Source organism: Rousettus aegyptiacus, unplaced genomic scaffold, assembly GCF_014176215.1.
Source record: "Rousettus aegyptiacus isolate mRouAeg1 unplaced genomic scaffold, mRouAeg1.p scaffold_m13_p_1, whole genome shotgun sequence".
NCBI lineage: Eukaryota > Metazoa > Chordata > Mammalia > Chiroptera > Pteropodidae > Rousettus > Rousettus aegyptiacus.
In genome coordinates, this window is record NW_023416284.1 from 14,303,436 (window position 1) to 14,330,774 (window position 27,339).

The 27,339-nt window shown below is 49.0% G+C and overlaps 1 protein-coding gene across 4 annotated transcripts; it reads right to left on the minus strand.

Moving 5' to 3' along the window:
* Window positions 1–5,795: 5,795 nt before the first annotated feature.
* E2F2 (E2F transcription factor 2) lies at window positions 5,796–26,494 on the minus strand. 4 transcript variants are annotated; one of them, XM_036229993.1, is made up of 7 exons: window positions 26,401–26,494; window positions 20,143–20,248; window positions 18,094–18,313; window positions 17,117–17,275; window positions 15,909–16,023; window positions 13,786–13,978; window positions 5,796–9,172 (listed from the first exon to the last, which is right to left on the minus strand). In XM_036229993.1, exons 1-7 carry the CDS (start codon window positions 26,467–26,469, stop codon window positions 8,907–8,909), a joined length of 1,128 nt encoding a protein of 375 aa, XP_036085886.1. In that variant the 5' UTR covers window positions 26,470–26,494; the 3' UTR covers window positions 5,796–8,906. The 4 variants fall into 4 exon arrangements, with proteins under 4 accessions (XP_036085886.1, XP_015982276.2, XP_015982277.2 ...); XM_016126790.2 differs by lacking the exon at window positions 26,401–26,494 and adding an exon at window positions 25,699–26,383 and having other exon boundaries at window positions 17,117–17,272; XM_016126791.2 differs by lacking the exon at window positions 26,401–26,494 and adding an exon at window positions 25,699–26,383 and having other exon boundaries at window positions 5,796–9,166.
* Window positions 26,495–27,339: the final 845 nt, after the last annotated feature.

Consider the following 27,339-nt stretch of genomic DNA (forward strand, 5'->3'; position numbering starts at 1 on the left):
CTTCACCCCTCTGTGCCTCACCAAGGATAGTAATACCGACTCAATAAGGTTTTGAAGAGATTAAATAAAATAAAATAAAACCTGGTCCTTAACCGACCGTTATCAGTCTCAGCAAAGGATAATTTACCCAGTTTCAGCACTTGTCAGAGTGGCCACCAGAGGGCAGTGGTCAGCATGCTGGAAAATGACTTGCCTGGTGATCAGTGATCCCTTTGAAGGAGTACACACATGTGCACACAAGTATGCAAGGGTGTGTAGTCTAATTGGGTCGACACAGCCACCAGCCAACAGAAACCCTGAGTACCTTGCTGGTCACTCTCCGCTGCAGTCACTTGAGAATTGGCACAAGGCTGAGGCCAGAGAATTGGGATTTACGAGGACACTCTATTCTACATACTCTAACCATAGGGCCACCCGGCTTTTTCCAGAGTGGTTCCTTCTGCTGCCGTGCAGCCTTCTCCTCTCTTTCCTTTGGCAGATGTCTCCTTCGGGTCCATCCCCAGAGTGACCTCTCTGAGTCCAAAGTAACTTCTCTGAGTTCATTCTTCCATAGATGATGTCCATCTGGGTTCCCAAAGCATTCTCTTCTTTTCTCAAGGGTAGCATTTATAACATGTTATGAAATTACTATTTATGTTCAGTTAAACTGTGCAGAACAGGGCAAATTCCCTTGAGTTGGTGAGGGGACACTAAGCCTTGCACTGAGAGAAGAGGGTCCTACCGTGCAGAATGTAGAAAGGATTCAACACTCACACCAATGTTAGAGTCAAAGGAAAGTTTATTAGAAAAGGGGCCACATTCCACAGAGTGTGGTTTCTCTGAGGCAGAGAGTGAGAGGGACCAAGAGAGATGTGGAAAGGCAGTGAGTAGGGGGCTGAGTGTTCAGGGAATTCCGTTTATAAATCATTCTTTAGTCCTCATTTCCTTTGGTATGGACATAAGTGAGTAAGGGGAAGGAGAAGAGTATGTAGCAGCTAAAAGCCCGTTGACTGGCAGTTTCCAGCCTTTAATCCTTAGGTTCCCCATGGTTTGAGCCATAGGGAATGACAGTTGGGAATGACAGTTGTTTTCCATTCATGGGTGTAGAGAATGGGTGGTCAGTAATCCCAGTAGAAATCTTCCTTTGTTCCGAGGGTGTCCTCCTGGCCTGGCTGCAGGATTGATCAGCATATTGCAGTCTCTGAACGTGGCTTGATTAACATTTTTAATTCTCTTGTCTCTTCCGTACATTAAAACTAGAAGTTAAGAGTACAGACTCTTGGGGACCCCGAGCCTGGGCTCTGTCACTCACTTGTAACTGTATGCACATTACCTAACCTCTCTGATTCTCAGTTTCCTTATTTGTAAAAATAGGGCTAATAACGATACCCAGCTCATAGGGTTATCCTGAAAACTAAATGACGTTATGCTTGCAAGGCCCTGGTTTGTTGAAAAAATGAACAAGTGATTGAGTGAATGCCTATCAGACCCACTGAGCTGTAAGCAACTCGGGGGGGAGGGACAGTTTTCTTTTCTTTTTACATTTTGTGATGCCTGAATCCCAGTGTGGGCACATGGTTAGTGCAGTTCTCAAAATAGGGTGCCTGTGAACAGCAGCCTCAGCATTACCTTGGAGCTTGTCAGAAATGCTCATGTACAGGCTCCATCCCTGATCTACTGAATCAGAAATTCTAGGGATGGAACCCAGCAATCTGGGCTTCAACAAGCCCTCGAGATGATTCTGATGAGTGCTGAAGTCTGAGATCCACCTCAGCTTAGAACGAAGGCTCGAAAATATTTGTTTAAATTCATGTACAAATCTGTAAAATATGTGATTTGAATTAGTATAGGCTGTAAGCTCCATGGAGGCAACGGGGCCTGGTTTCCCCAGTGCCAACAAGATGCAGGCACATAGTAGGTGCTCAAAAATGTAAAACAAGTGAGTGAGGATCCCTTTGCATTCTTTTTGTGGTTCTAAGTCTCTTAAACTTTCCAAATTTCACTTTTATTACCTTGTTCACTGTCCCAGGATTGATGGAAGGGTCAAGAGGCCAATGAAATATATGAATCTACATAACAAAGTAGTATTGTCACACTGCTGAGCCCTGAGAGTGAGAGAAACTTTCCTTTAGAAACCCCAGGGATGTCTGGTCTTCCATCCCTGATGTAATCTAAAACTTTAGGTACCTCAAGATTTGTGCTGCAGACAGACATCTGCCAAGCCTTGTCCTTCCATGGGAAGAGGAAGCCAACTCTTAAAACACGTCGATAGCTTTAACAAGGAAGGAGCAGTAGTTATGGGCCCACCCTGGCAAAGGGTAGATGCTCAATAAAGGTCTGATAAATAAATGACCCATTTATTCATGACCAGGAGAGCATAGTAGTTAATTGCATGGTTTTGGGGTGGTCAGATCTGGCCTTTTTCTCCACCTTGCTTTATTGCTTTGTCTCAGATCACCAGGATGATGTGGATTTGTAGGAGTGATAGTAGGTAGGCATCCTTATTTTGTTCCTAAGGTTTTACTATTAAGTATGGTATTTGCTGTAGAATAGCCATTCCTGTGCATTCTCATTTTTCCGTCAGGTCCTAAAAATCAAAAATGAGTGTTGAATTTTTCAAGCGTTTTTCCCGCATCTATTGAGATGGTCACATGGGTTTTTCCTTTAATTTGTTAATGTGAGATTTCATAGGTTGCTTTCTTTCCATTTTTGAGGGCAGGGATTTGTGTTATGCACTGGTGTCAAAACAGCACCAGCACTTAATTGGCAGTCAAATATTTGCTGAATTAATAAATGAGGAACAGATTCCTGGGCAACCTTCCAAAAAGTAGCTTTCCTATCTCTCATTGTGCACACAAGCAAAGCTTGGCGTTTGGCAGGAACTGTCCCGATATCGTGCATGTATTCTTGAGATCAATCCAACTTGGTTGTCATTTTTTTGTTTCGCAAGGGTATATTTAATTGGCTAATTTTTATTTAGGATTCGTGTCTCTACATTTAAGAGAATTACTCTGTAATTTTGTTTTCTGTATGGTCCTTGTCTGGTTTGGGAGTCAAAGTTATTCTAAACTCATGAAATAAGGTAAGTGATTTTCCTTTGTTTTCCAGTCTCTGAGAAATATTTAGGTTCATGATTTAGTTTTCGTTTTGTTTTGTTTTTTAGTTTGCTCTCCAGGGCCCCTCCACAGCCTTTGTAGGGAGCCAAGTCCTCTGTGTGTGTGTGTGTGTGTAAGCATTTTATTTTATTATTAGTTTCAAGTATACAGTACATGGTTAGACATTTATATAGTTTACGAAAAGATCTCCCTGATTACTGTCTTCCCTCTGGCTCTATACATAGGCATTACCTTACTGCTGACTACATTCCCTGTGCCATGCTCCCCATCCCCGTGACCATTTACCAACTACTAATTTGTACTTCTTTAACCCTTTACTGCTTTCTCCCAGCCTCCCCACGCCCCTCCCCTCTAGCTATCACCAGATTATCCTCAAAATATATTTATGAGTCTGTTTTCGATTAGTTTGTTCTTTTTGTTCCTTAGATTCCGCATATAAGTGAAATCATATGGTATTTATCTTTGATTTATTTTGCTCAGAGTAATAACTTCTAGGTCTATCCATGTCATTGCAAATGGTAGGATTTCATTTTTTTTATGGCTAAGTAATATTCCATTGTGTATATGAACCATAACTTCTTTATCTAGACATCTGGCATCATTTGGAGTCAGAAACCCTTGAATGCCAGTTCAAGTTAATGATTTCTCCTTCTTTTTGAGTAAATTTGGGTAAATTTATTATTTTATTTAAAAATTGTCCTTTTCACATACACTTTTAGCTCTGTATCTCATTGGCTGCAGTACCTGGGAACTTTTTTAAAAAACAAATTTATTGAAGTGTATCTTATGTAATATAAAACTCACCTTTTTAGATGTACAGTGCAATGATTTCTAAAAATTTTATCAGGAAACTACAACTATTACCAGTTTTAGAACATTTCCGTGCCCCCTATAAGATCCCCTTTGTAGAGTAATGGCTTTATTGAGATATAATCCATATACCATATAATTCAGCTACTTAAAGTATACAATTCAGTGGTTTTTAGAATATTCATAGAGGTGAATGACCAGCACATCAATTTTAGAATATTTTCATCATCCCCTCCCAATAATACCCTGTTCCCATTAGCAGCCACTCCTCCAAAGCCTTAAACAACTACTAATCTACTTTCGGTCTCTACAATTTGCCTATTTTAGATGTTTCATGTAAATGAAATATGTGGCCATTTGTGTCTGGCTTCTTTCACGTAACACATTTTCAAGGTTCAGCCATGTAATAGCATATATCAGTAGTTCATGTCTTTTTATTGCTAAATATTCCATTGTATGGATATACTATATTTTATTTATCCATTCAACAATTGATAGATGTTTGGGTAGTTTCACTCTTGGGCTATTGTGAATAACGCTGCTGTGAACATATGTATACAAGTCTTTATGTGGACATATATTCTCAGTTCTCTTGGGTATATACCTAGGGGTAGAGCTACTTGGGTTGCATCATGGCTATAGGTTTAATCTAAGGAACTGCCAAACTTTTCTCCAAAGGCTCTACTATTTCACATTCCCATGAGCGGTGTATAAGCATTCTAATTTCTCCGCATCCTAGCCAGCACTTGGCATTATGTCTTTTTATTGACATCGTAGAAGGTGGGAAGTGGTATCTTGTAGTTTTGACCTGTGTTTCCCTGATGGGTAGCCAATGATGTTGAGAACCTTTTCATGAGCTTATTGGCCACTTGTATATCTTCCTTGGAGAAATGTCTATTCATATCTTTTGTCTATTTTTCAATTGTTATTTGTATTTTGATTATCGAGTTGTTAAGAGTTTATTTTATATTCCAGATACAAGTCCCTACTAGATGATTTCCAAATACTTCTTCCCCATTCTGTAGGTTATCTTTTCACTTTCTTGATGCCATCCTTTGAAACAAAAAAAATTTTAATTTTGATGAAGTCCATTTTATATTTGTTTTATTGCTTATGCTTCTAGCGTTATATCTAACAAACCATTGCCTACTCCAAGGTAATAAAGATTTATGCCTATGCTTTTTTCTAAGAGTTTTGTGGTTTTAATGCTTATGTTTACATTTAGATCCTATATTTAGATCTTTCATTCATTTTGTATATGGTATTGTGTTAGGGGTCCAACTTCATTCTTTTGTATATGGATATCCAATTGTCCCAGAACTATTTGTTGACAATTTTCTTTGAATTGCCTTGGCAACCTTATAAAAAATCAATCGACTGTAAATATGAGGGCTCATTTCGAGACACTCTATTCCATTGATCTGTCTATCCTCATGCTTGTCTTGCCTAGTTTGGTAATAAGTAGTGAAACTGAAAGTACAAGTCCATAAATTTTGATTTTTATTTTTTGAGGTTGTTTTGGCTATTCCGGGTCCCTTGGATTTTCATATGAATTTTAAAATCGGCTTGTCACTTTCTGCAAAGGAGTCAGCTAGAATTCTGAGGGAGACTGCATCGACTCTGTACATCAGTCTGGAGAACACAACTATCTTAAATCTATTAAGTCTTTCAATCCATGAACACGAGATGTGTTTTCATTTATTTCGGTATCCTGCAATTTCTTTCGACAATGCTTTGTAGTTTTCAGGATGTCAGGCGTGGTGATAGGCCAGTGCCGGAAAAAGAGGCTGTTTCTGGGGAGAAATCAGCCAGTTGGTCAGCCGTCCCTACACCTGTCCTGGGAGGACCAGACCCTTCTCCCTGGTAATGACGTTCAGAAAGCACAAGAGACAAGGTACCCAGAGTTGTTGTTTAATGCCCACTTATCACAACACAAGGAGGTGTATGTGGTGCTCATCAAGGCAGGACCCAGAAGAAACCAGGCAGGAGGCAAGTGACCTGTAGAGTCTAGGTTCCCTCGGGCTCCCTTACCCCAGAGACATATGTACCACATACAAGGCTTCTTCACTAAGGAGCCAGCAGGCTGGCTGGGCTTCTGGTCGGTGAGGGTCCTCATGAGAGAACAGGGTCCCAGGATAATGTGGGGACCTTGGGACACGGTGATGAGAACCAGAAAGTTGCTTGCGAACAACCCCCGAAGGCTTTCACTTCAAATGCAATAAGCCATACAACTCAGACACAGGGATATCCAAACTCTTTCACTAAAAAACTCTAAATGCTGTGCAGAACTGATGCTGAAAACACTTGCGGAGAGAAAAGAAAGCCCAAACCACCCTAGAGCCAGTTTTACAAGCTTCGCCATCGTTCCCTTCTTCCCTGCAGCCATGCGAGCCAGATTAGCCCTGCAGTGGCAAAGGGAACCCGCTCTGGTCCGGCTAACACTTTCAACAGGAGGGACACGGGAGCATGTCCCTGGTTTTAAGAAATCTCTTAAAATCTGAAACGCTACTCAATAATTTAACACTACTGGGTTCCCTGGAGCCGACCCCTACCAAACCTTTGATGACCCTAGGGACACAAATGACTTGGGGGCTGCTGGGGAGCAGGGGGAATTTGCTGGCAGAAATAATGTACCTCAGAAAGAAAATGGCTTTACTTCTGCCCTAGTTTTAAAGTTCATCTGGCCTCTAAAAGAAATACCCCTCAAAAGGCCTTCTTAAGGCATCTGATAGAACTTGGGAGGTTTCAAGTGTCACTGGCAAGAAAGAGGCTCAAACGTGTATCTTACCTAGAGCCTGAGGTTTGGCTTGGATTGGTCCAGACCCTGGGCTGGGCAAGTTGTGGAGTGGACAGCACAAAAGGGGACAGGGGCAGCTACTCAGGATACAGGTCGTGAGCCCAAGGGGCAACCCTCTGTCCAAACCTACGGCTGGGCATTTGGAGAATGAGCTTGAATTCTGGCCAGACTTCTCCAATAAATTCATTCCCAGTGGGTCCTGCAAGCCCCTTCTTTCTTTTCTCTGATTTAATTCTAAGAGAAGACTCTAGACAGAGCCTGAAGCATAGAAGTCAAACATCTCCGTCCTCAGAGACAGGTGAGTGGCCCCACGGCAGCCTAGCAGAGACCTCAGAATAGCGACACCATCTCCAGCCTCACAGGCCCCGAACCAGGGTCGGGGCGGTACCCCTTCCCCCGTCCTAGGGCCTGCTGGGCTTCCAAACCGCGTGGAGCTGCGGAGAGGAGGCCAAAGGCATTTCTGTGAATCATACAAAAGGAGCCCTATTTGTGGAGCCGGGGACCTGTGACCCACTGACCATCCTGAGAGAGCAAATGATAAGGCACGACTGACCCTAGCTAGACATTAGCTCACATCAGGCTCCATCCCCAAAGAAGCCCACCTCCCAGGCAGAACAACTCAGGAGCGATCCCAAAAGGCCAAATTCATGTTTTAAATGAACTTAATGCTACAAATTAAAAAAAAAAAAAAATAGGAAAGTGCTGCCCAGTTGAGCCCCTGAGGAAACCTAGCTCCCTGAGGGCAGGTGGTGGGCCTCTCAGACCACCACCCATGGCTGCCTCTCTCCAGAAGGCACAGCCTTGGTTCATGAAGCCCAGGGCACCCTCACACAAGGCTGGGTTGGGGAGTAGAGCTGACTCCCTCCCCCCACACACACCCAGCTGGGTTAAAGGAACAATGTGGGGTGGTCAAGCCTCTGGAAGGGATGAAGCCAAAATGACAGTCTGGAGACCCCAAGCCTGAAGAGGTAGCATGAGTCTATCTCACTATTAGCTGCCAAAGTCTGTTCTGCAATGAAGACCCTGTCACCCCTTCAGCATTCCTATGACAAAAGAAACAAACAGGCCATCAAACCCGGGTCACCTCTGTCCCTGGGGGTCTGGGTAAGAGCTGAGAAGGGGAAGTCCTTAAAGAATCACCCCTTTCTACAAGGGGGACAAAAAAGCCTTCCAGAGGTGGCTGATACCAGCAGCTATCAGAGGGGCGAGTTCAGGCTGTTTCTTGTCTTAATCTCACCCTGCTCTACGGTGCAGCTGTCTCTGCCTCTGCCTCTGCCCCCCAGGTCCCCAGTGTCCCAGTGAGAGGCAAAAATGGAGAAAAGGTGCCTGAGGCGGCCATCACAGCTGCTCCCACATTCCTGTCCGAGTTTCCTCAGGAGCTCTTCTCTGCCAACTCCCTGGAGGATTTTTTTTTTTCCCATATATTCTAAGGGAGGGAGATAAGGAATTCTACAGGGAGGGGGGGGGGTCTCCTTAACTAGCTGCTCCTGTTTCCTCAGGAGCCTCAGTGCCACCTGCTCTTGGATGGCTCCTTAGAACCATCTCTGGGACAGAGGAGACCAAAAACCAAGGCTGGAGCCTCAGCTACCGCTTACTAGAATTAGGAGGCCTAAGTGCAATAAGCATTCCAGAAGACTGGACGGGCCCTCAGAGGCCCAGACCCCACTGCTGCGGGCATCAGGGACTCGGCCTCGGTCCCTGGAAGCCCAGGGCTGCCCTTGGACAGCAAACAGTGCTGGGCCTGTCTGAGGACAAGTCTTCCTAGAAACTAGAACAATCTCCCTGCTAAAACTCAGGGAAGACACACCAACAGAACTCAACCTGAAATAAATACAAAGGCATTAAGTGCTTCTCGATAAATTGAGGGTCTTCATTACCCCTCAAAAGGCAGTGGTAGGGCCTTTCCCTGAACCTGGTCGCCTCACTTGTGGCCCTTCACATGCGAGGTCAGAGGTTAGAAGACGGAACGGATCTTTCCAGGCTCGGCTTCCACTTGGAAGGACGGGACCCGACCCCTGATACGCTCTTCACCTGCATCCTCCACAAACCCCCCAGGAAGGTTCGGCTTGCAATGGGGTAGGAAAGAAGACCCCCGTACCCTGATGGCAGCATCTTGCGTCCAAAGTCCTTGTGCAAGCAGAGGGCCTGTCTGTCTGTGAGGAGGTAGAAACAGGGGTGAGGCTGCTGGGGGCAGGCAAGGTCACTCAATTAATCAGCAGATCCCCGAGGTCATAGGAGTCAAAGAGGTCGCTGATGCCCTCGCCCCCTTCCAGGCCCCACAAGTAGTCATCCTGGTCCAAGGGTGGAGAGAAGTTGATCAGAGGGGAGCTGCCTGGCAGTGTTGGGGACAGGAACTGGTCCTCGGTCTGCTGCAGAAGTGGGTATGGCAGCTCCAGCATGCTGTCGGTGGCCTCTAGAGGAACGAGGGATGGTGGCGGCGACAGGATCTGGTGGGAAGTCAGCGCTGGCGCTGAAGACAAATAGACAAGGGTTAAGCCTGGCCCTGGACCCACAAGCCTCTGGTCAGACCTCAGGGCACAAGAACAGCCTTGCGGGTCTCTGGACAACTGTGCACCCTCCCTTCTCCCTCCCACCCTGACTTCCTACACCGAATGGCACGGGGACACCCTCTCTTTCCCGGCACCAGCTCTAGCAACCACCCTCATTCTCACACACTCTCCCCCCTCTCCCCTCACAGTGGGTGGGCCCTCCTGCTCTCAAAACCCACTCTCTGCTTCTACACTCAACCCTACCCCTTTCACCATCAAGGCCTTTGTCCCCGAAATAATTTCCTTTTTCTTGCATCACTGATTTCTCTCACTCTACTAGACCATTCCCATCAAGACGCAGACATCCTCTCCTAACTCCTGTCTTTCAAAAAGCAGCCTCCCTTGACCTCATGACTCTCCAATTACCGGCCCATTTTCCAGCTGCCTTTCACAATAAAATTTCTCAAGAGCTGTCTGTGCTCTCTACTTCCCCAGCACTATGCACCCTTCGACCCACTCCGCCCTGAAGTCTGTCCCGGCCATGCCAATGAACCAATGCCCTCCATGCTGCTAACTAAGTCCCATACTCAGTTCTCCAGTTTCATCTTATTTGATTTTCCAGAAGAACCTGATGCAGCTGTTCACACCTTTCGTCTTTAAACATCCTACTTGGCTTTGGGTACACACAGTAGGTTCCTTGGGTTTTCTTCTTACCACTTTGGCTGCTTCTCCTTGGTCTCCTTTGCTGGATCTTCCCAACTTCTAACCCTGAAGGCCCCAGGCTCCACCCTGATTCCTCTCTCCTTTGGCTGGATTGCTCCCTAGGTGGTCTCAGCCCACCCCATGGCTTTAAATCCCTCTCTGGACAGACTTCTCCCAAGTGGACACCTCTGGCAAGGACCTGGTCCTTGAGCTCTGGGCTCTTGCAACGTCTCTATTGGGCATCCAAGCTACATCAGAACTTAGCACATCAAAGCTGAACTCCTAGTCTTCCCCTAAACCTCTTCCCCGCCCCGTGCATCTCCCCCAACCACAGTGAATGAATGGATGGTATACCACCCACTCAGTTGCCTAGGCCGAAAGGCCCAAGAACAACCTGTCATTTCCACCGCATCCAATCCAGCAGCAAGTTCGGCCATCTCCACAGCCAAATGAATTCTCTAAGCTGCCCATTACTCTTCAGTTTCACGGCTGTGGTCCTGGTCCTAGCAATTCCTCCCTTACCTGGACCACTGTAGGAGCCTGACTAGTCACCTTGCTTCAACTCTGGCCCCTTGTCATCTGTGCTCTGACAGAAAAAGGGCTTAGAATAAAACCCAAGTTCCGACCAGGGCCAAGAAGGCCCTGCATGATATGGCCCCTGCCTACCTTTCTACTCACCTTCCTCCCTCCACACAGCTCACATTCAACCTCTCTAGCTGCACTGGCCATCAGCTCTTCTTTAGCGCACAAAGTTTATTTCCACATATAAGTAGGAAGGTGATTGACTACACAGAGATGTGGAATAGGGTACTGGAAATCCCCTGCCAAATACACCCTGATGCCCAGAATCTCACTGTTTGAGTCATTGCTTAAAGCCCAACCAAACGTCGCCTTGAAAATGCAACTGCGCCGGCATGTCGGACTGCCCGCTCAGCCTCCCACTAGCCGCGTCACTGTGGGCAACTGACTTAATGTTTACGAGCCTCTATTTCCTCACATCTGAAATGGGGATTACACCGACCGCTGGGGTTGTTGAGAGGATTAAATGGTAGCTGCAGGTAAAGAACGACTGGTCTGCGGGAACCCCGCAGGGGGTCTGCATGCCGCTCTTGTCAATAATAAGACTGGCTCCCATTTACCAAGGGCTCACAGGCCTGGCTCTGCCCTTAAGGAGAGGCATGTTTAACCTCCTCTGACACTCGAGCAGCAATGTCGTCAACGCTCTTTACAGATGAGGAAACTGAGGCTCAAAGAAGTCAATTAGATGTAGTTGAAACAAACAAACAAACAAACCTGAATGTCTGTTTAGTGTGTTGCAGAGGCTTGCAGGTATTACAGTAAGCGGCCTGGCTTGGAAGTGAGGAGGACACAGGCTCAGATCCCAGCCCTACCTCACCGGCTGTAGGCACCTCATCCACAAGGAAAAATAAGGACCCCCTTGAGTGGCTGGAGGCAGTAACTGGGATAACACCTGTGAGAGCCTCCGCTACAGGCAGGACCTTGCTCTCTCCTGGCGTTTCTCATACCCAGGAGAGAACCGCTCTCTGAAACATTCGTGCCTCCACCACACTCTGAATGGCTTACACTCACTTGTTTCTCCAGAACCCGCACATTCTAGGTGCTCAGTTCACATTAGCTTTTTAAAAAATCGCATTTGTGCCATATCATGCCCTGTAACCCACTCAATAATCATGATAGAGTTTTCACTGTCCCCATTTTAGAGGTGTGGGAACAGAGCCTTGGAGGGTTAAAGCGACTTGCCCACCATCACCAAGTCATAGGAGGTGAGGTACAGACTCACACCTGAGTCTCCCAATTTCAACTCCTGTGCCATCAATTGGCCACATTTGGGTTTACCTCCGGATGTCAGAGCCTGGAGGGATGTTAGAGATGAAACTTACTCAAAACCCTCCATTACAGAGAAGGGAAGCTGAGGCCCCAAAAGGTTAGCGATTCCCCTGGTGATGCCAGAGCTAGGGCAGAACCTGGGCCCTAAGACCGTAGTGGCCTCCTCTTTGGGCGTGGCCCCTGGCGCTCAGACCCCTGCTTCAGGCCAGAACACGGAGCGTGTGCATGTGCATGTGTGTACAGCTTCCAGAGAGCTTCCTCCTGCGCCTTTCAGCAGGGACAACGCTCAGAGGCCATGTGGCAAGGAGGTAGAGGGGCAGCCACGGCACGAACCCTGGCACAGAGCTGGCTTCTCAGCTGGCGCCACCACTGACTCTTCTGTAAACCTTGACTCCTTTCAAGCCTCAGGCTCTTAACCTGTACAGCTGAGGTAAAAAAAAAAAACCTTGTCCTTGCTTACGCCGTAAGGTCCCCCACCTCTGCCCGAGGTCTGAGGACAACGGAAGTGAAAGTGGTTCTAACTTTGGAGCGCTCGGCACATGTTGACAGAATGAGAAGGCAGACGCAGCACGAGGAGGGAGGATGGGGTGGGGCACAGGTCTGCAGCGGGAGATAGGCACGAGGAGGTGCCCAGAGGGCCTGAGGGCTGGTGCAAGGAGAAGCCCTGGTCCCCAGACCAGGCCAGGACATGGGAGCGATCATTTAGATAAAGAGCTGGGAGTCTGGGTTCTTGCTCAAGCTCTACCACCAACTTGCTGCGTGACCTGAGGGAAGCCACTCGCCCTCTCTGGATTTCGGTTTTATTCATATGTAAAATGAAGGGCTGAGTTAGATTGTGGGCCAGCAAACTTTTGTATTTTAGGCTTTACAGGACACTTATGGTCTCTGTCACACAGTCACTTTTCTTTTTTTTTCCCGCTACACCTCTTTAAAAATACGAAAACCATTCTTAGCTCAAGAACCATATAAAAACAGGCCACATTTGGCCGGCAGGCAATAATAGTTTGTCAACCCTTGAGTTAAAAAAGTGAAAACTAACCTGTGATTCTGTAGACCTTCCCCAACCACTCCTTTTCCATCAGACCAGTCTTAGCATTTCTTGAAATACTAGGGTTCTACTTAAGGCAACTTGCCACTAAGAACACAAACAGTGGAACACTGGCCCACGTGGCCTCGAAGGATCCCTCCAGTCCGACCTGATGACCGGTCCCAGGAAAGGACAGAAACTATTCTGCCGTAAGGGTCTTCACAGGTCCCCATTTCTGCTCTTTCCGGACTCTCACCTTCCCTGGGCAGCCCTCACGGACCTCTCTCGCCTCTTTACTCCCTGGCAACTGCCAAGTGCAGCCAGTTTTTAGCTGTACCATCCACCTCCCAGCCAGGGCTGAGCCAGGATCCCCTTCCTTGATTTGTCCTGTGCCTCGTGGAGACAGCACTGGGCTAGAATATGGAGACCAAAATTCGAGACACAGCATTGTTGCCTCCCAGCTGGGAGACCTTGGGCAAGTCATATCACTTCTCTGCCTCGGTTTATTAATCTCTAAACCAGGACTAATAAAACCTACCTCAAGAATTACCGTGAGGAGTAATGTGAAAATGGATGGAATAGTCGTGGTTGTAGAAACCTTAGTTATTATTTCTGAAGGAAGTGTTGAGCCTTCCTCAAAAAAATCTATCGTTTCCATTTAGCGTGGGCTTATTGAGTGCCAGGAACTTCACTAGTGGTGGCGGCAGTAATTATGATGATAGGTAATAGTTATTGCCAGACTCAGTTCTAAGTGCTTTACAGATATTAACTCATTTAATTCTCAAGACAACCTATGAAATAGATACTGTTAACTACTATGCCCGACTTACAGATGAGGAAATTGAGGCAAAGAGAGCTTTGCTTGCCAGTGAGACAGGGAATGTGCACACATGTTGGGGAGGACTGTACCCCTTGCCACTGAGTAGAAGGTCAATCCACAACAAATGCTGACATGGAAGAGGAAATGAAGGCTGGTTGCTCTCCCCACTTCCTGTCCCTCTGGACAGGGGTCCCTACCTGGGGATGCTGTGGCTTCCAGGATCCCAGGGTTGGTGCTGCTGCTGGGCTGGGTGAAGTCAGGGACAGGGCTGAGGGTGGAGGTGGAGGGGAGTTGTTCCTTGGCAGGACTGTCTGGTTCCTGCACCTCCTCCTGGCACAGGTAGACTTCAATGGGCCCTTGCGTGCTCTTCAGATGTAACTGCAGGTTCTCCTGGAGGACGAGAAACGAGGTCATGGCTCTGGGCAGCTGGACATTTACTCATGCGTCAGTGTGAATGGACGGACACACACAGCTCTCACCATCCATGAGAGCAAGCTCAGCTTCTGAGCTAGGTGTGGAGACCTGCCTCGTCCTGCCTACAGTGGACATCTGCTGCTTCTACCTGTCTGGTCCCCAGACCCCTTCCTTCAGGGAGAATGCCCAGATTTTCCTTTGGGAAATCACTAGCCCCCTATGCTCAGGTCATGTAGTCAGGGGGAAGGGGCAGGACTGTCCCCCAACTCCAATGGGTGAGCTCGGGATCCTGGATGAGACAGTAAGAGTGACAGTGACTGATTCAGAGTGGCATACGACTCAGGCCAGTCCATCCAGCATCAGGCCCAAGACCCGGAAACGGAAGCTCCCTTCCCAGTGGGGTTGCTGAGCTGGGATCACGAAAGCTGCTTTGCCACCAGGAGGAGGGAGCCCACCTGGGAACGGTCAGCACAGTGAGAGATGGAGAGCCGTAACGTGAGCTGCCACGTCCAGCTTTGCCCGCAATCTCCATGCCTTCCCCCTGGACTTGTCACTGAGTTACCCTCTTCTCCCCTCACTTAAGCCAGTTGAATTTGTCTTTCTGTCACTTGTAACCATGTGTTCTGATACTCGGCCTTCCCACCTGTCTCTTCTCTACCAAATACCTGCAGCTTAAGCCCCGACTGACTACACACACGCCGTTCCAGCATGCACCCAGGTCTCTAGGCCTGCGCTCATGCAGCGGCCCCTGCCTACACCCCAACTTCACCTGGCAAAAATATTCTCCAGTAATATTGAGGTAAGTTTGCACAGTGAGAGATGATTACTAGACTTAGTGTGGTGATCACATTGTAAGGTATTTAATTATTGAATCGTTATAGTGTACACCTGAAACTAATATAAGATTGTATATACCAACTAAACTTAAATAATAAAAAATTTAAAAATTAAAGACTTAATTGCAAAAAAAAAAAGAAAAAAATTCTATTCATTCTTTAGGACCCAGTTTAATGGTTACCACCTGTGCATTCTTCCTCTACCTCTCCTTTCTCTGGGTCCTCAAAGTACATTTTCAGTTTATAGATCACAGCATCACTGCTTGCCTGAGCTCCTCCAAGGTGGGGGCAGGGCCTTATTTATCTTAATGTTCTTCCATTAAATAAATTTCTTGAGCCCTTATCAGGCTCTGGGCTGCGGTTACCGCACGGGTGGAATGTACTTTTGTGGAGTTTACACTCAAACAGATGAAGCGGAACCTAAATAAGTACCAAGAGGTCCTGGCGAACAGAGGTTAAGCGTGGTGGAAACGCACAGGGGGCTGTGCAGTCCAGGGGTGATCAGGAAAGGCTTCCTTGAGGAAGCCATGTTTGCATGGAGACCTGTAGGACGAATCGCAGTAGACCAAGCTGAGAGAGAGGGGGAAGCGCATTTCGGCTGGAGGGAAGAGCAGTGTGGTCTTACACTGAGACACCTCGGTGTGGTGGGGAACCCGCAGGCAGGTCGGTGTGGCTGAAGCAAAGACAGGCGACGGGGGCAGCATGCGGGAAGAGGCTGGCAAGGGGAGAGCACAGAGGGCCTTGTCGGGAGCATTAAAGATTTCGCTTTTTAAACTAGGAGAGCACGGTTAGCATGAAAAGATTATTGTGCGTACTAACACCGCTGGGTGTGGGCACACGTGTGCCTCTGTGCAGGAATGCAGGGACTGGTGGGACGTAGAAAGAAACCAGGAACAGAGGTTTTCTCAGGCCAGAACTTATTGCCCTTTCCAGCTTCTGCCATTTCTGCCCCAGCTCGGAGACCACTGATCTTGCTGTGGGTACCAGCATAGGGCTGGGGAGCTTGGGGCTGAGCAGAGCTGCCCGGGACCCTCCTAACCCTGTTCTCCACCAAACGCTTCCCCTCTCACCTCGCTGCTGTCGGGCACTTCCAGTCTTGTCTGTGGAGGGGCCTTGACAGCGATCACCGTCTGCTCCTTAAAGTTGCTGACGGCACGGATGTCCTGGTAAGTCACATAGGCCAGTGTAGGGGCAGGAGAGTCAAGAGAAGTGACTGGTCAAAATTCACACCCCCAGCCAGCCGGGCAGGGATCCAACCCTCCTCGCCTAGGCCTCTAAACATCTTTTACTCTCTCCTTATATAGCTTAGAAATAACCAAAATCTGTAACCCATTCTTTCATATAAGCTTGCTTGGATCCCTTTAGAAAGCAAATGGGGGTATAAATCATTTTTTAAAATGCTGCCTTTTATCAGTTTTTTACATAAAGGCTTTCTCTCTCAACTAGATTATTAGTTTTGAGAAGACAGGAAGACGTTTCTTATTTCTCTAAATTTCTCACAATGCCTAACATCCTTCCAAAAATACAAGGGTATATCCAAAAAACGATCAGACATTACTAACTGATCAGTGCACTTAGGAAAAATGTATGAAAAGCCTTAGCAAAGTCTATGTTCTGTGACTTCGCTGTTTCTATTCTAGGAATCTGACCTAGAGAAATAAGTAAAAAAAAAAAAAAAAAAAGGAAAATATCCTATATGCAAAGGCATTCATCATTTTGTTGTTTTATAAAAGCAGAAATCTAGAAATCCATCTCCATGTCAATTCTAGGCCTTATCAGCAAACCAGAGGGTAGTCTGAGTAGGATATTCTCAAACTATTTTAAATATTAAATTAAACCATGATATTGCAGATGAAAAGCGGTCCAATATCAATAATTTCATGTGAATCAACCATATAGTTAGGAATGACATAACATAAAAAATGTCTATGATAATACGCTGACTAGAGAAAAGCAGGATATAAAATGTTATGCACGGCAGTTACACACTATGTTTAAGTGATACACACCCTGTGCATAAAGGACGATGGCTTTGTTAAGGTGGCAGCTATTTCTTTTCTCCATTTTCAAGATTTAAACAAACGTACTTGTCTTACTTTTATAATGAGAAAGTAACTTTGATAGACTCAAGTAGAAAAGCCGAGAAAGTAAAAAATAGACATGCCAGACTCAGAGGGGGAGTTAGTCCCTGTGCGGAGGTACTGCATGGGCTCTGGGTAGATATGAGTATGTAACAGGCCCCTGCTCCCTGACCCCTTCTCCCAACCAAAGAGGATATCTCTTGTTGGCCTTGTCCTCGGTCAGTTGTGTGAAGTTCAGAGAGCAGCTCTGGATGAGCTCGTCCAAGGCCTGCTCCATGCTCATCAGCTCCTTCAGCTCCTGCCCCAGCTGCTGCTGCTTCCCAGGCCGGGTGGGGTCTTCAAACATTCCCCTGCTTCTGGGAACAGAGCAGCCCCCCAGTGTCGGTCTCAGTCCACACCTAGGCACTCCACCCCCAGGGCTGCTGTGCAGAATGGCACAGATGGTGCAAAACCCCAGGAAGAGGCCACTTGCATGGTCTATGTGGTCCTCCTGGGTTGTGCAAATCAGAGGTTCCTGTCTAGCTCCCACGGAGCTGCCAGGGGCTGGGACTTGAGGTTTGGGGGTTACTAGAAAAAAGAAACAAGTCAGGCCATGACCTCACTTTGGGAGGCTTTCGGCTCTTTCCGCACTATGCCCGAGCCTCCCCCACGCGGCAGAGCTGAGGTGACCTCAGTCCTGACCCCTGCCTGGGTTCTCTTAAGAGTTCATGCCTGGGGCTCAAGGTCTGCTCTTTAAGACCTTGTAGTAGTGAGGAGAGGAGTCTGAAGTACTCATATCTCAGAGCTGGATGGAGTCTGGGTTATTACCACTCAACTTTCAGGGGACTTTCCTAAACTATAAGAGGGGAATCTTTGGACCCTGGCTCAAGAGGATGGAGTCCTTCTAGGACTTTACACATCCTAGAAATCATTCTCCGCCTTGCTGGGGGCCACGCTCTCCTAATGTTACCCAAACATATACACCTGCTCTTCCGCCCTGCTCTTAAATACATTGGCTCCGCCCCCAGCGTGTAAGCCTATTAGATGTTGCTCTTGGTCCACCGCCAGCACTTGTGCCCATTGGATGTTGCTCTCGGCTCCACCCCTGACATTCACATCCACTAGATACTGTTCCAGGGTCTGGCCCCCAGCACTTGCACCCATTGGTGCCATCCGCCCCAGCCCAGGCACTTACACCCACTGGATGTTGTTCTTGGCCTTCTTCCGGATGAGCTGGATGCCCTCCAGCACATTGGTGATGTCATAGATGCGCCGCTTCTGCACATCCAGCACTTCGGCAGCCCAGTTCAGGTCCAGGACCCCATCCTTGGACTCTCTCAGGAGGTAAATGAACTTCTTGGTGAGCAGTCCCAGTGACGTATCATACCGAGTCTTCTCCCCAGGGGATTTGGGGGCTGAGGAGGAAAGGGGCCCCGTTCACTGGTCAGAGAGGGCCAGCCTGGGGAGCCTCCTCCACTGACCTGGACCCATTAAGTACCACCCTGCACCTGAGCACCCGCTTTCCAGTTACAGAGCACTGTGAGGCAGGGGTCATTCACCACCACTGTCCAAACAGGAATGTGACTTGCTTAAGGTCTCATAGTCAAAGGCCAGTGTCAGGACTGAAAACCAAGTGTCCTGACTCCTGGTTTAGAGCACCTTTCCACCACAGCTTAGGGCAGCCGTATCACCACCACCAATAATAAAAGCTTCCTGTGTGTACGTCACTGTTCTAAACACTTTTCCATATACAACAAAACTAATCTTTACAATACCCTGTAAGTTTGGTATATAACCATCCTCACTTTATAGATGAGAATACTGAGGCACAGACAGGTTCATTTGCTCAGCTCACTTGGCTAGAAAGTGGCAAATCTGGGATTTAAACCAAGACAGTCTGGTTCCAGAGTCTTCTTTCTTAACCATTACCCCGTCCTACCAGTTATGTCAGGAATCTGGAGTTGAGGCTGGGAGGGAATGAAGAGCTTGGATTTAAGAACATTTTTATAGACTTGCCTTTTCTTTCCATCTGTAGCCCAATGGTTATCAGAGAGGAATCAGTTCTACAATATCAAATAAGGCAGGTTCATGAAAACAGCCCCTTTCTTAATGAAGCTGATGTCACAAGACCACATCTCAGCTGCAACATCTTAAACCACAAGTGGACTTTTGCAATCAAGTGACTTGCAAGTCCTATAGCATGTTGTGGCCAAACTAGTTCAGAAAACTTAAGTTTTAGAGAGCCTCAGATTTCTCTAGAACGGGGACTTTAAAATCCACTAACATGTGGATGACAAGTACTTGGCACACAGACTGATTTTTCAACTCTTGCACCCACGGCACACATTACTAACTGATCAGTGCACTTAGGATCCTTCGATAAAGAGCTCTGGGCAGTCTCTCTCAAACAACTGGAAAGGAAATTTTCTTGCTATTCCCGACCTAGTTCTACCCCGTTTTGAAGATGAGATAAGTAAGGTTCAAAGAAGAATGAGTCAGGTCAAGGTACAGCCCTGCCTGGACCCCCAAATTCCTGATTGTCATGCTTCCAACCCAGTCACATACCTTCTTCATTAGGTCTCTGATCCCCAGAATTAGCTTTTCTCCCTAACACAGGTGCTGAAACTCCCACTCTAACCAGAATATTGACTGAAAATATCAAGAAGCAGAAATTTCCTCCAACTTAGCTTTAGAAAGTCACCACGTGGGCAGCCTCTGGATCTTAAAGAACTCTGAGGTGGCATGGGTTGGATGAATCTAAGCTTCACTTCTCTTTGTATCTTTTATTTAACCTTCTGTCTGCATGTAGGAGAAAGACCCTGCTTCTCTCTGAGCTGGATTCTCTCTTTTAGAAAAGGTTATACTGAACTCAATATAAAAACTTTTTTCAAATAGTACGCTCCCAAATAAATTGTTGGTCATCACACCTAGATCACAAGAGTGGTGTATGGTGTAAGAAAAGCAGGACAAGACTAGATTCTGGTCCTGACTCTGCTTACTAGCAGTGTGATCCTGGGCAAGCCACTCAAGCTGAGTCTTAAGTTGCCTCATCAGTAAAAGATGGGCAATCCTACCTACCTGGCGGGATCCAGTGAGAGAACACACAGGAAACTGTTCTATAAACCAGGAAGTGTACTACAAATATTACTCCTGATAATTTGGGCAGGGCTGCTGCCCTCTGCCCCTGCCTACCCCACCCTCAGTTTCCTGAGCCCTCCCCAGATGTCCCATCAGCACGGCTTACTTTGGGGGCTGGGGAGGCCATCCACTCTAATGCACTTCCCCTTGGGAGTCCGAAATTCCAGGACCGCAGGCCTCCCGATCCCCTCCAGGTCCAGCTTCCTTTTGGCCTTAGAGAGAGAGGGAAGAGAGGCAGAGTTTGAGAATCATTCCTCCTCCAGCCTTTCTGCAACCTGGGGCCAAAGCACTGAAGCCACCAGCAGCTACCTCCTGCCTCAGTTTATCACCAGTCCTGGCAAAACATCATTATACTTGGTAAGGAAATATCAATAACCTGAAAAGTGAGCTTTCAGGGAAAGGAAGTCCTATTTTCTGAGGGGCACACAACACTTCCATCCTGAGGCACAGGCACTTGAGACCCTACCAAAGCCAGTCGAGCTAAAAGCTCAGGATTCCTTAATAACAGGCCCCAAGGTCACTTCTACATCTGCACCGCCCCCCCTCACTCCCATGCAGAGGATGATGCAGGCAGGAAGGATTGGGTGGGGCCTAAACCACATCAGGCTGGGGAGAGCTGCCCCCCCCCCAGAAGCAGCTGGCCCAGCCAGACTGGGTGCCCATCACAACTCCACAGCTGGCCCTTATCAGGGTGGGTCTGGGCATCCGCCCAGGCCCAGGGGACTTCCTGGATCGGTGCCACACCCCAGGGAGGTGCCCACATCGGGAAGCAATACAAACATCCCCCATCCCCCGTATTCGGGTTCCAGCTCAAGGGCCCCAGGGCCTCCCGAACAGACTCCATTTGCCATTCTTTCTTTGCTGAGAGGGGCAAACAATGAATCCTTCCCCTGTGTCTTAAGGACAAGCAGCTGAGGTCCCCCTGCTCCCCCTCCTCGTTCCCGCCAAGCTTGGGAAACACCTGCTGGGGAAATCAAACCACAGACCCATCTGTTCCTCTCCACCCCATTGCCACCCGGCCCCAATTAGGCCCAGAAGCTGTACTAGCCCGGAAGGGGCCTCTCTCCTGGTTAGGGCTGGGCAGGGCTGGGGCACTGGGGCACTGGGGTCAGAGACCCGGGCCTGCGTCTCCCAGCTCCTTCACAGGCTCACTGTGTGACTTGGCGAAATGCTCCACATCTAGGAGCCTTAGTTTCCTCTTCTGTAAAATGGGGCAGAAAATATCTCCATCAAGGATTCAAGGAGGTAACTTCTGTAAAAAGCTCAGCACACAGTGGTATTCAGGAAGTGCAGAGTCCCTTCCCTAGAATCCAATCTCAGCCTCTTCTTTGACGCACCATTCTGGGGGGCACTGAGCCCATTTTCTTCCTTTCCCCTTCCCCCAGTCACCCCAGCATGGTCGTGACAGAGAGACCTATTTTAACCTTTGGTGGTGAGGTCATGCTCGGCAGGGCTGAGACTTCTAACCGCTGCTGAGCACAGCTGGGCTGACAGGTGTAGGAGGTGATGACAGTTCTTCCTGCTGTCAGCTCTCCTGTGCACTGTCCCCCCAACCTCCTCCAGGAAGTCTTCCTGGACTGATTTGAGGGGCCCTGCTCCTTGGTTTAAGGAGCCTGGATATGATATGTCTCTCCACACCTACCCAGACCTGGATGTGATCCAAACAACTCCCTGCTCATTCCTCTTGAAGTCGCTCTGGAATATTTCTTCTCTAACCTCCCAACAGAATCTAGGTGACTTTCTAGATTCTAGGGAAGGTGACCTGCTCTAGCCCCGTCTTATCGTTAGAGAAAGACCCAATCATTTGCTGAGACTTTCCACATGCCCTGGGACAAGCCCTAATATTCATCACTTCACTGAATCATCCCAATACTACTAAGCCCCATTTTACAGCCGAATTAATGGAGGCTTAGTGAGCTCCAAGGCCTTTATCAAGCCTGATTGAGGTTACTGATCCCAGAATCCTTCATTCCTCAAAAGGACTGCCAAGGGCAGGGAGAAGGGGAGTCAGGCTAAGGCAGCCCAGAATTTCCCCAGTCCCATTTACCTCCCCCACCCCATAGAAGCCAGCCCCTGCTGAGTTCACAGAACACACCAGGAAGAACCTCACTACCTGAAGAATGGGGAGGAGGGTAGGACCTTGAACCGAGCACCTGTGCTGGGCCTCTCGTGCTCATCAGACCTGGAATACCAGTACTGGCACTCTCTCTTGGCAAATGAGAAGTAGAGCCTCAGAGAAGTTAAGCCATGTGCCCAAGGTCACACAGACAAATAGCAGAGCCATAATTTGAACTTGGGTCTGTCTGATTCCCAAGCCACATACAAGGCTTACTCAGCTCCGTCCCACACACATTCCCCCAGGATTTACTAGAATTCGGGCCAAGGCCTGGCTACACCTACCTGCCCCCATCACTTCAGGCACACGTACCAGCCCCCTCCCTTCTCTCACTCTCCCTCACCTTCATCCTGCACTCTCAGAGGCCCTAAGCAGCCAAGTGCCGCCATCCCCCATCAAGAACATCTGACACCTTTGGGCACTGCCCAGAGAAAGGTCAGCTTGTGGATGGGCCTGAGCCTGCTGAACAGAAGCGACAAAGGACAAGCACAGGAGGATGAAGACCAAAGAGAGGCTGAGCACAGGCCTTGGAATCAGACCCATCTGGGTTCCTCTAGCCTTCCCACCCCACTTCTTAGCTGGGTGAGCTGGGCAAGTCAGTTGACCTCTTGAGCCCTACCTGTAAAATGGGGGTAGTCTGCTAAACTTCTGCTGAAGATTCGGTGAGACAGTAAGGCAAAGGACTTTGATCATGCAAGGAAGCTGCTATCACTAAAGTGCCAGGGGCACCAGCAAGGGGGAAGCTCAGAGGCAAGCAGAAAAGATGGGGATGTGTCAGAGCAAAGGTCTGGGACCACACCCAGAGGCCAGCTTGGCTCTAACCTGGACCATCTTACACAGCCCCTTTGGCTGTTTCTTAAAGACCTGGTTAAAATTTGAGGCCACCCAGCCAATCCTGAGGTAGAAGAGCTTAGCCCAGGGCATATGGAAGGTCTAAGCAAATGATCGGGCCCTTCTTATTTCCTCAGGCAGCCCCAGAAGGGAGAGGGCCAGAGCCCACCAGACACAATCCCTCCATGGGCAACAAGGTGAGGAAGAAGGGGAAGTGACTTGCCCAAGGTCGCACAGGGAGTGGAGCCAGGCCTCCTAAGCCCCAAGTCCTAAATTAAGTGGTGGAACAAGTGTCAGGTGCTAAGAGCCTCGCTTCCAGACCCTCGCTGTGCCACTGGGTCACCTGGGATTCGCTGCCTTGCCTCTCTGAGTCTACATTTCCTTATCCGACCCACCTTGTTGAGTTGTTCATTAAAATGTTCATTTTCTTTCATGGTTCTCAGAGGAAATTTGGAAAATAAAGATAAATTAAAAGGAAAGGAGAACTGTGCAGAATCTCACCCTTTTTACAGGCTCCTGCAGGGATGAAAGACAATGATGCAGTGTGCCTGGCTGGAGTAGAAACTCAAAAAAGAGTGCCCAAGCCTTCTCCAGAGAGTGGTAGAAACAGTACTAGACAAGGGGTGAGGAGAACTGGGCTCTGGCCTTCATTCTACCATTGAACTTAGTTGCCATCCCCGGGCAGTGCCTGAGGTCCCTTTAAACAGCAGTATGTTGACAAATCCTGCTCACTCTGCACTTTGCAGCCTGGCCACAAAGTGAGCGGCCACACCCAGGGTTGGGTTTGGAACTGCTCCAGGTCACACCCTGGTAAAATGAGTAAGCAGGGGGCCAAGGCCTGCCCATGGGGATGGGAGACTGGGCATCTGGGGACTGACAGGAGAAGGGGCTCTGGGCTTGCTAGGCCTTTATGGTGATCTGATGCAGGGAGACTCTTCCACCTTTTGGGTTGTGACTTGGACAAGTGACTTCACGTCTCTGCTCAGTTACCTCATCTGTAAGATGCATCATCCCAGGCTTTTTGACCAAGATAACGAATGTGAAGCATGCCAAGCAGTGCCTGGCACATGAGAGGCGTTTAGTAAAAAAAGAGCCATTCTTGCTGTGAGCACTGAGCCCCTCTGGGAAGGAGGTCCAAACAGATGCACTTGGGCTCCTCTGGGAGGGAAGCAGTTCAAAGCCACAGCTGTTACTGAAACTCCGCCTGGGTGCCTGAAAGCAGCTGGCCAGAGGAGACGGGCCAGCCACTGAGCCCCTTCTAGAGGGGCGGGAGGGGCACCCAGCTCCTAAGTCAGGCAGTTCGGGGGAAAGTCAAAGTTGCAGAGAAGAGACTAAGAATCATATGCCTATGGGTCATACATCTCCCTGTATGACCTTGGACAGGTCATGGTCCATCTCTGAGCCTCAGTTTCCCCCTGCAACACGGAGCTACTAATGCCATCTACTTCACAGGGTTCAAACAGTTTTAGGCTGTAAAATGCTGACCACAAGATGGATGGATACTCAGTCTGTTATCCTTGGCTGCTTGACCTGTAAAATGGGACTAGCTCTCCTGCATCCTTCCTCCTAGCTAGAAATAACATGCAGAAAAGGGCTCTGGGAAGGTTAAAGCCTTGGACATGGGCAAACATGATTCCAGGAGCAGGGAGTTGGGGCTCTGCCCGCATCCAGAAATGGCTGGTGGTCTGTACCTGTTGACTGACACAGGTCTGACCAGATACCTCTAGTGGGGTAGTCTTATCCCTGTACCTGAATTTATTCACCACTCATGACTACACAAACCTCAAACACCTCTGTCACCTGTCCCTGGAGCTGGAAGTGATCTGAAATAAGTTAGCCCCACAAATACTCCACGCACACATGCAGACAGCTAAAAGCAGGAAAATGAAGAAAATGAAACTGAAGCCCAGACTGGGGCCAAGACTTGTCCAAGGACACAGTGAATTAGTGGCAGTTTAGACCAGAAACCAGGCTCTCCAGCCACCCCCCCCCCACAACCCCCTAGGGCTTTTCCCACTCCAGCCCCACAGAACGGTTATTTAGATTCTCATGGGCTCCATCCAGGAATTCCACTCCCACGAAACATACCCACTAGTGCCACTACACTTGAGGAGGGACTTGAGGAGGAAAACAGTCAATCTGAACAGGAACTCCAGGGAGCTGCCCCCAACTTACACCTGCTACTGGCTGTCTGGGAGGGATGACTGGGCCTGGGGGAGGACCCAGGGAAGAGAATTGGGAAGGAGCTGGCTGGATAGAAAATTTGGAGTCTGTCCAAGCCAGACCGGACCTGAGACCCTCTTCCATTTTAAAGTCCCCACACTATCTCTGTGCCAGCACAATAGCAGGTCCCAGTAGCTGGGCCAAACAATGAATGAAGAATGAATGAATGACAGCAAAGTTGGCTCCCTGGACTTCCCCAAGGTCACAGGGTGCACTGGGGGTAGGGAGTTGGATCTCCATACTCCCAATCCAGTGCTCATTCCACTCCATTCCAATGGCTGAGGTTATTTCATCCCAAGTCTGAAAATGAAGGGCTTTTCTACTCAGATATTGGGGCAGTGGGTTGTTCTGGAAGCTGAAAGCTTCCCTTTTTCTTCCCCAAACTCGACCTGCTTCACTCACACTGGGTCCAAGGCACCCCTCCCTCCTTTCTCACACTCAGAAAGCACAGGGGGAAGCAGTGGGCGGGGGGGGGGGGGTCCCCAGAATTACCGGCAGCCGGCCAGCCGGCACGCATCGCACAGCTTGGCCCTCCGGTCCGTGGGGGGTGGCGTCCAGGCAGGTGCCAGGCGCTGCAGCGGGAGGCACAATCTGCGGGTACAGCGGGGTGTAGTAGGTAGTGGTGACCGGGTAGAGCTGGGGGCTGCCGAGGCCAGGAGACCACAGCTCGGTGGGGCTCATCGCAGGTAGCCCCTTCAGGGGTGGTCCAGCGGCCGGAGCCAGGGCTCGGGGCCCTCGCAGCATGGCGAATGCTGAGCCCCCTCCCCTAGAGCGCCCGCTGGCACCTGCGCGCTCCGGAGCCCGCGGCGGCTCACACGGCGGGCGGCATGGCGCGGAGGCCTGGGGAAGCCGCCAATGGACGCCTGCGGGAAAAGGCCGGACCCTCCCCTCCTGGCCTGCCGCCGAGCGGAGCAGCGCTTGAAGATTCTCGCTTTGAGATCGCACGGCAGCGGCGGCGGCAGTGCCAGGGGCTGCCCCGCCCCAAGGGCGGCCGCGACCCGGGAGGACCCCACGCCCCTGAAGGCCTCTGAGCTTGGGGTCCGGCCCGCTCCGGGCAGGGGGGTCTCTGGGGGTGACCGCAGGCTCGACGGAGAAGCGATGCGCTCGGACGAGGGTGAGGGGCCGATTGCACCGACTGCCTCTCGCCTTGCTCTTTAGTTCCTGAGCCTTTCTCTGCCTCTTTTTTTTTTTTACCTTTTTTTTTTTTTTAGCGCCAAACTGCGTGCCGCGAAATTCGGATCTCCCGCGGAAAATGCTGCGCATCCGTTGGTCGCTGCAACATGCATAGGCTCCACCCCACGGAAAGGACACCTCCCCCTGGCGGCGATTGCAACACAAGCTTTGAGCTTTGCCGCTTAAAGGGGCCGCCACACCCGCTGTCACCCGCCACCCGCGAAACGGATTGATAGGGTGGTTCCCGTACAGAGCAGAGGCAGCCGCGTAGTGCGGAGCGCTCTGGGGAATGGGTCCGAATTCCTTAGGGGTGAGGGGAAACATTTTGGCGCAGAGTCCTGACCTGAGTCCGCATCCAGCAGTACATTATCCAGGCTTCGGGGTCTTTTGTTAGTTGGCATGGTTGCTTAGGTAACATATATGCATATCTATCCCTTTTCCCACAAAAATGAAAGCCAGAAACCTATTCTATTCCTTGGCAGGTGGGCGAAGGGTGGAGCCTACCATTTATACCTCTTACTAGAGGGATCCTAATATCTATTGAGTGCCGATAATATGCCAAGCACCATGCTAGATGATTACTTGTGTTGTTTTATTTAATTTAATCCAACAATCTTAGGAAGAGGAATGAAGATCGTCGTGGTGAAGATAGAGAGTCAGAGAAGCTAGGTAACCTGCTCCAGGTCACACAGAGAGATCTGCTGATTCGAGAACTGGCAATCCAACCTGGGACAGGCCAGCTCCTGAGCCCTTGTTTGTTCCAGTAAAAGGTTCCTCCCCAATTCTCCCAAGCTGTGCCCTACCCATTGCAGGCATGGGTGGGTAATGGGTGGGGGTCCAGAGTGCAGAGCTCTGTCTTGTTCACAGTTGTATTCCCAGAGCCCAACACTCAGTAAATATTTAAATATCTCCAGGTTTGTCCTAAACAATCCTTTTGTCATAAGAGTCTCCCTCCTGTAT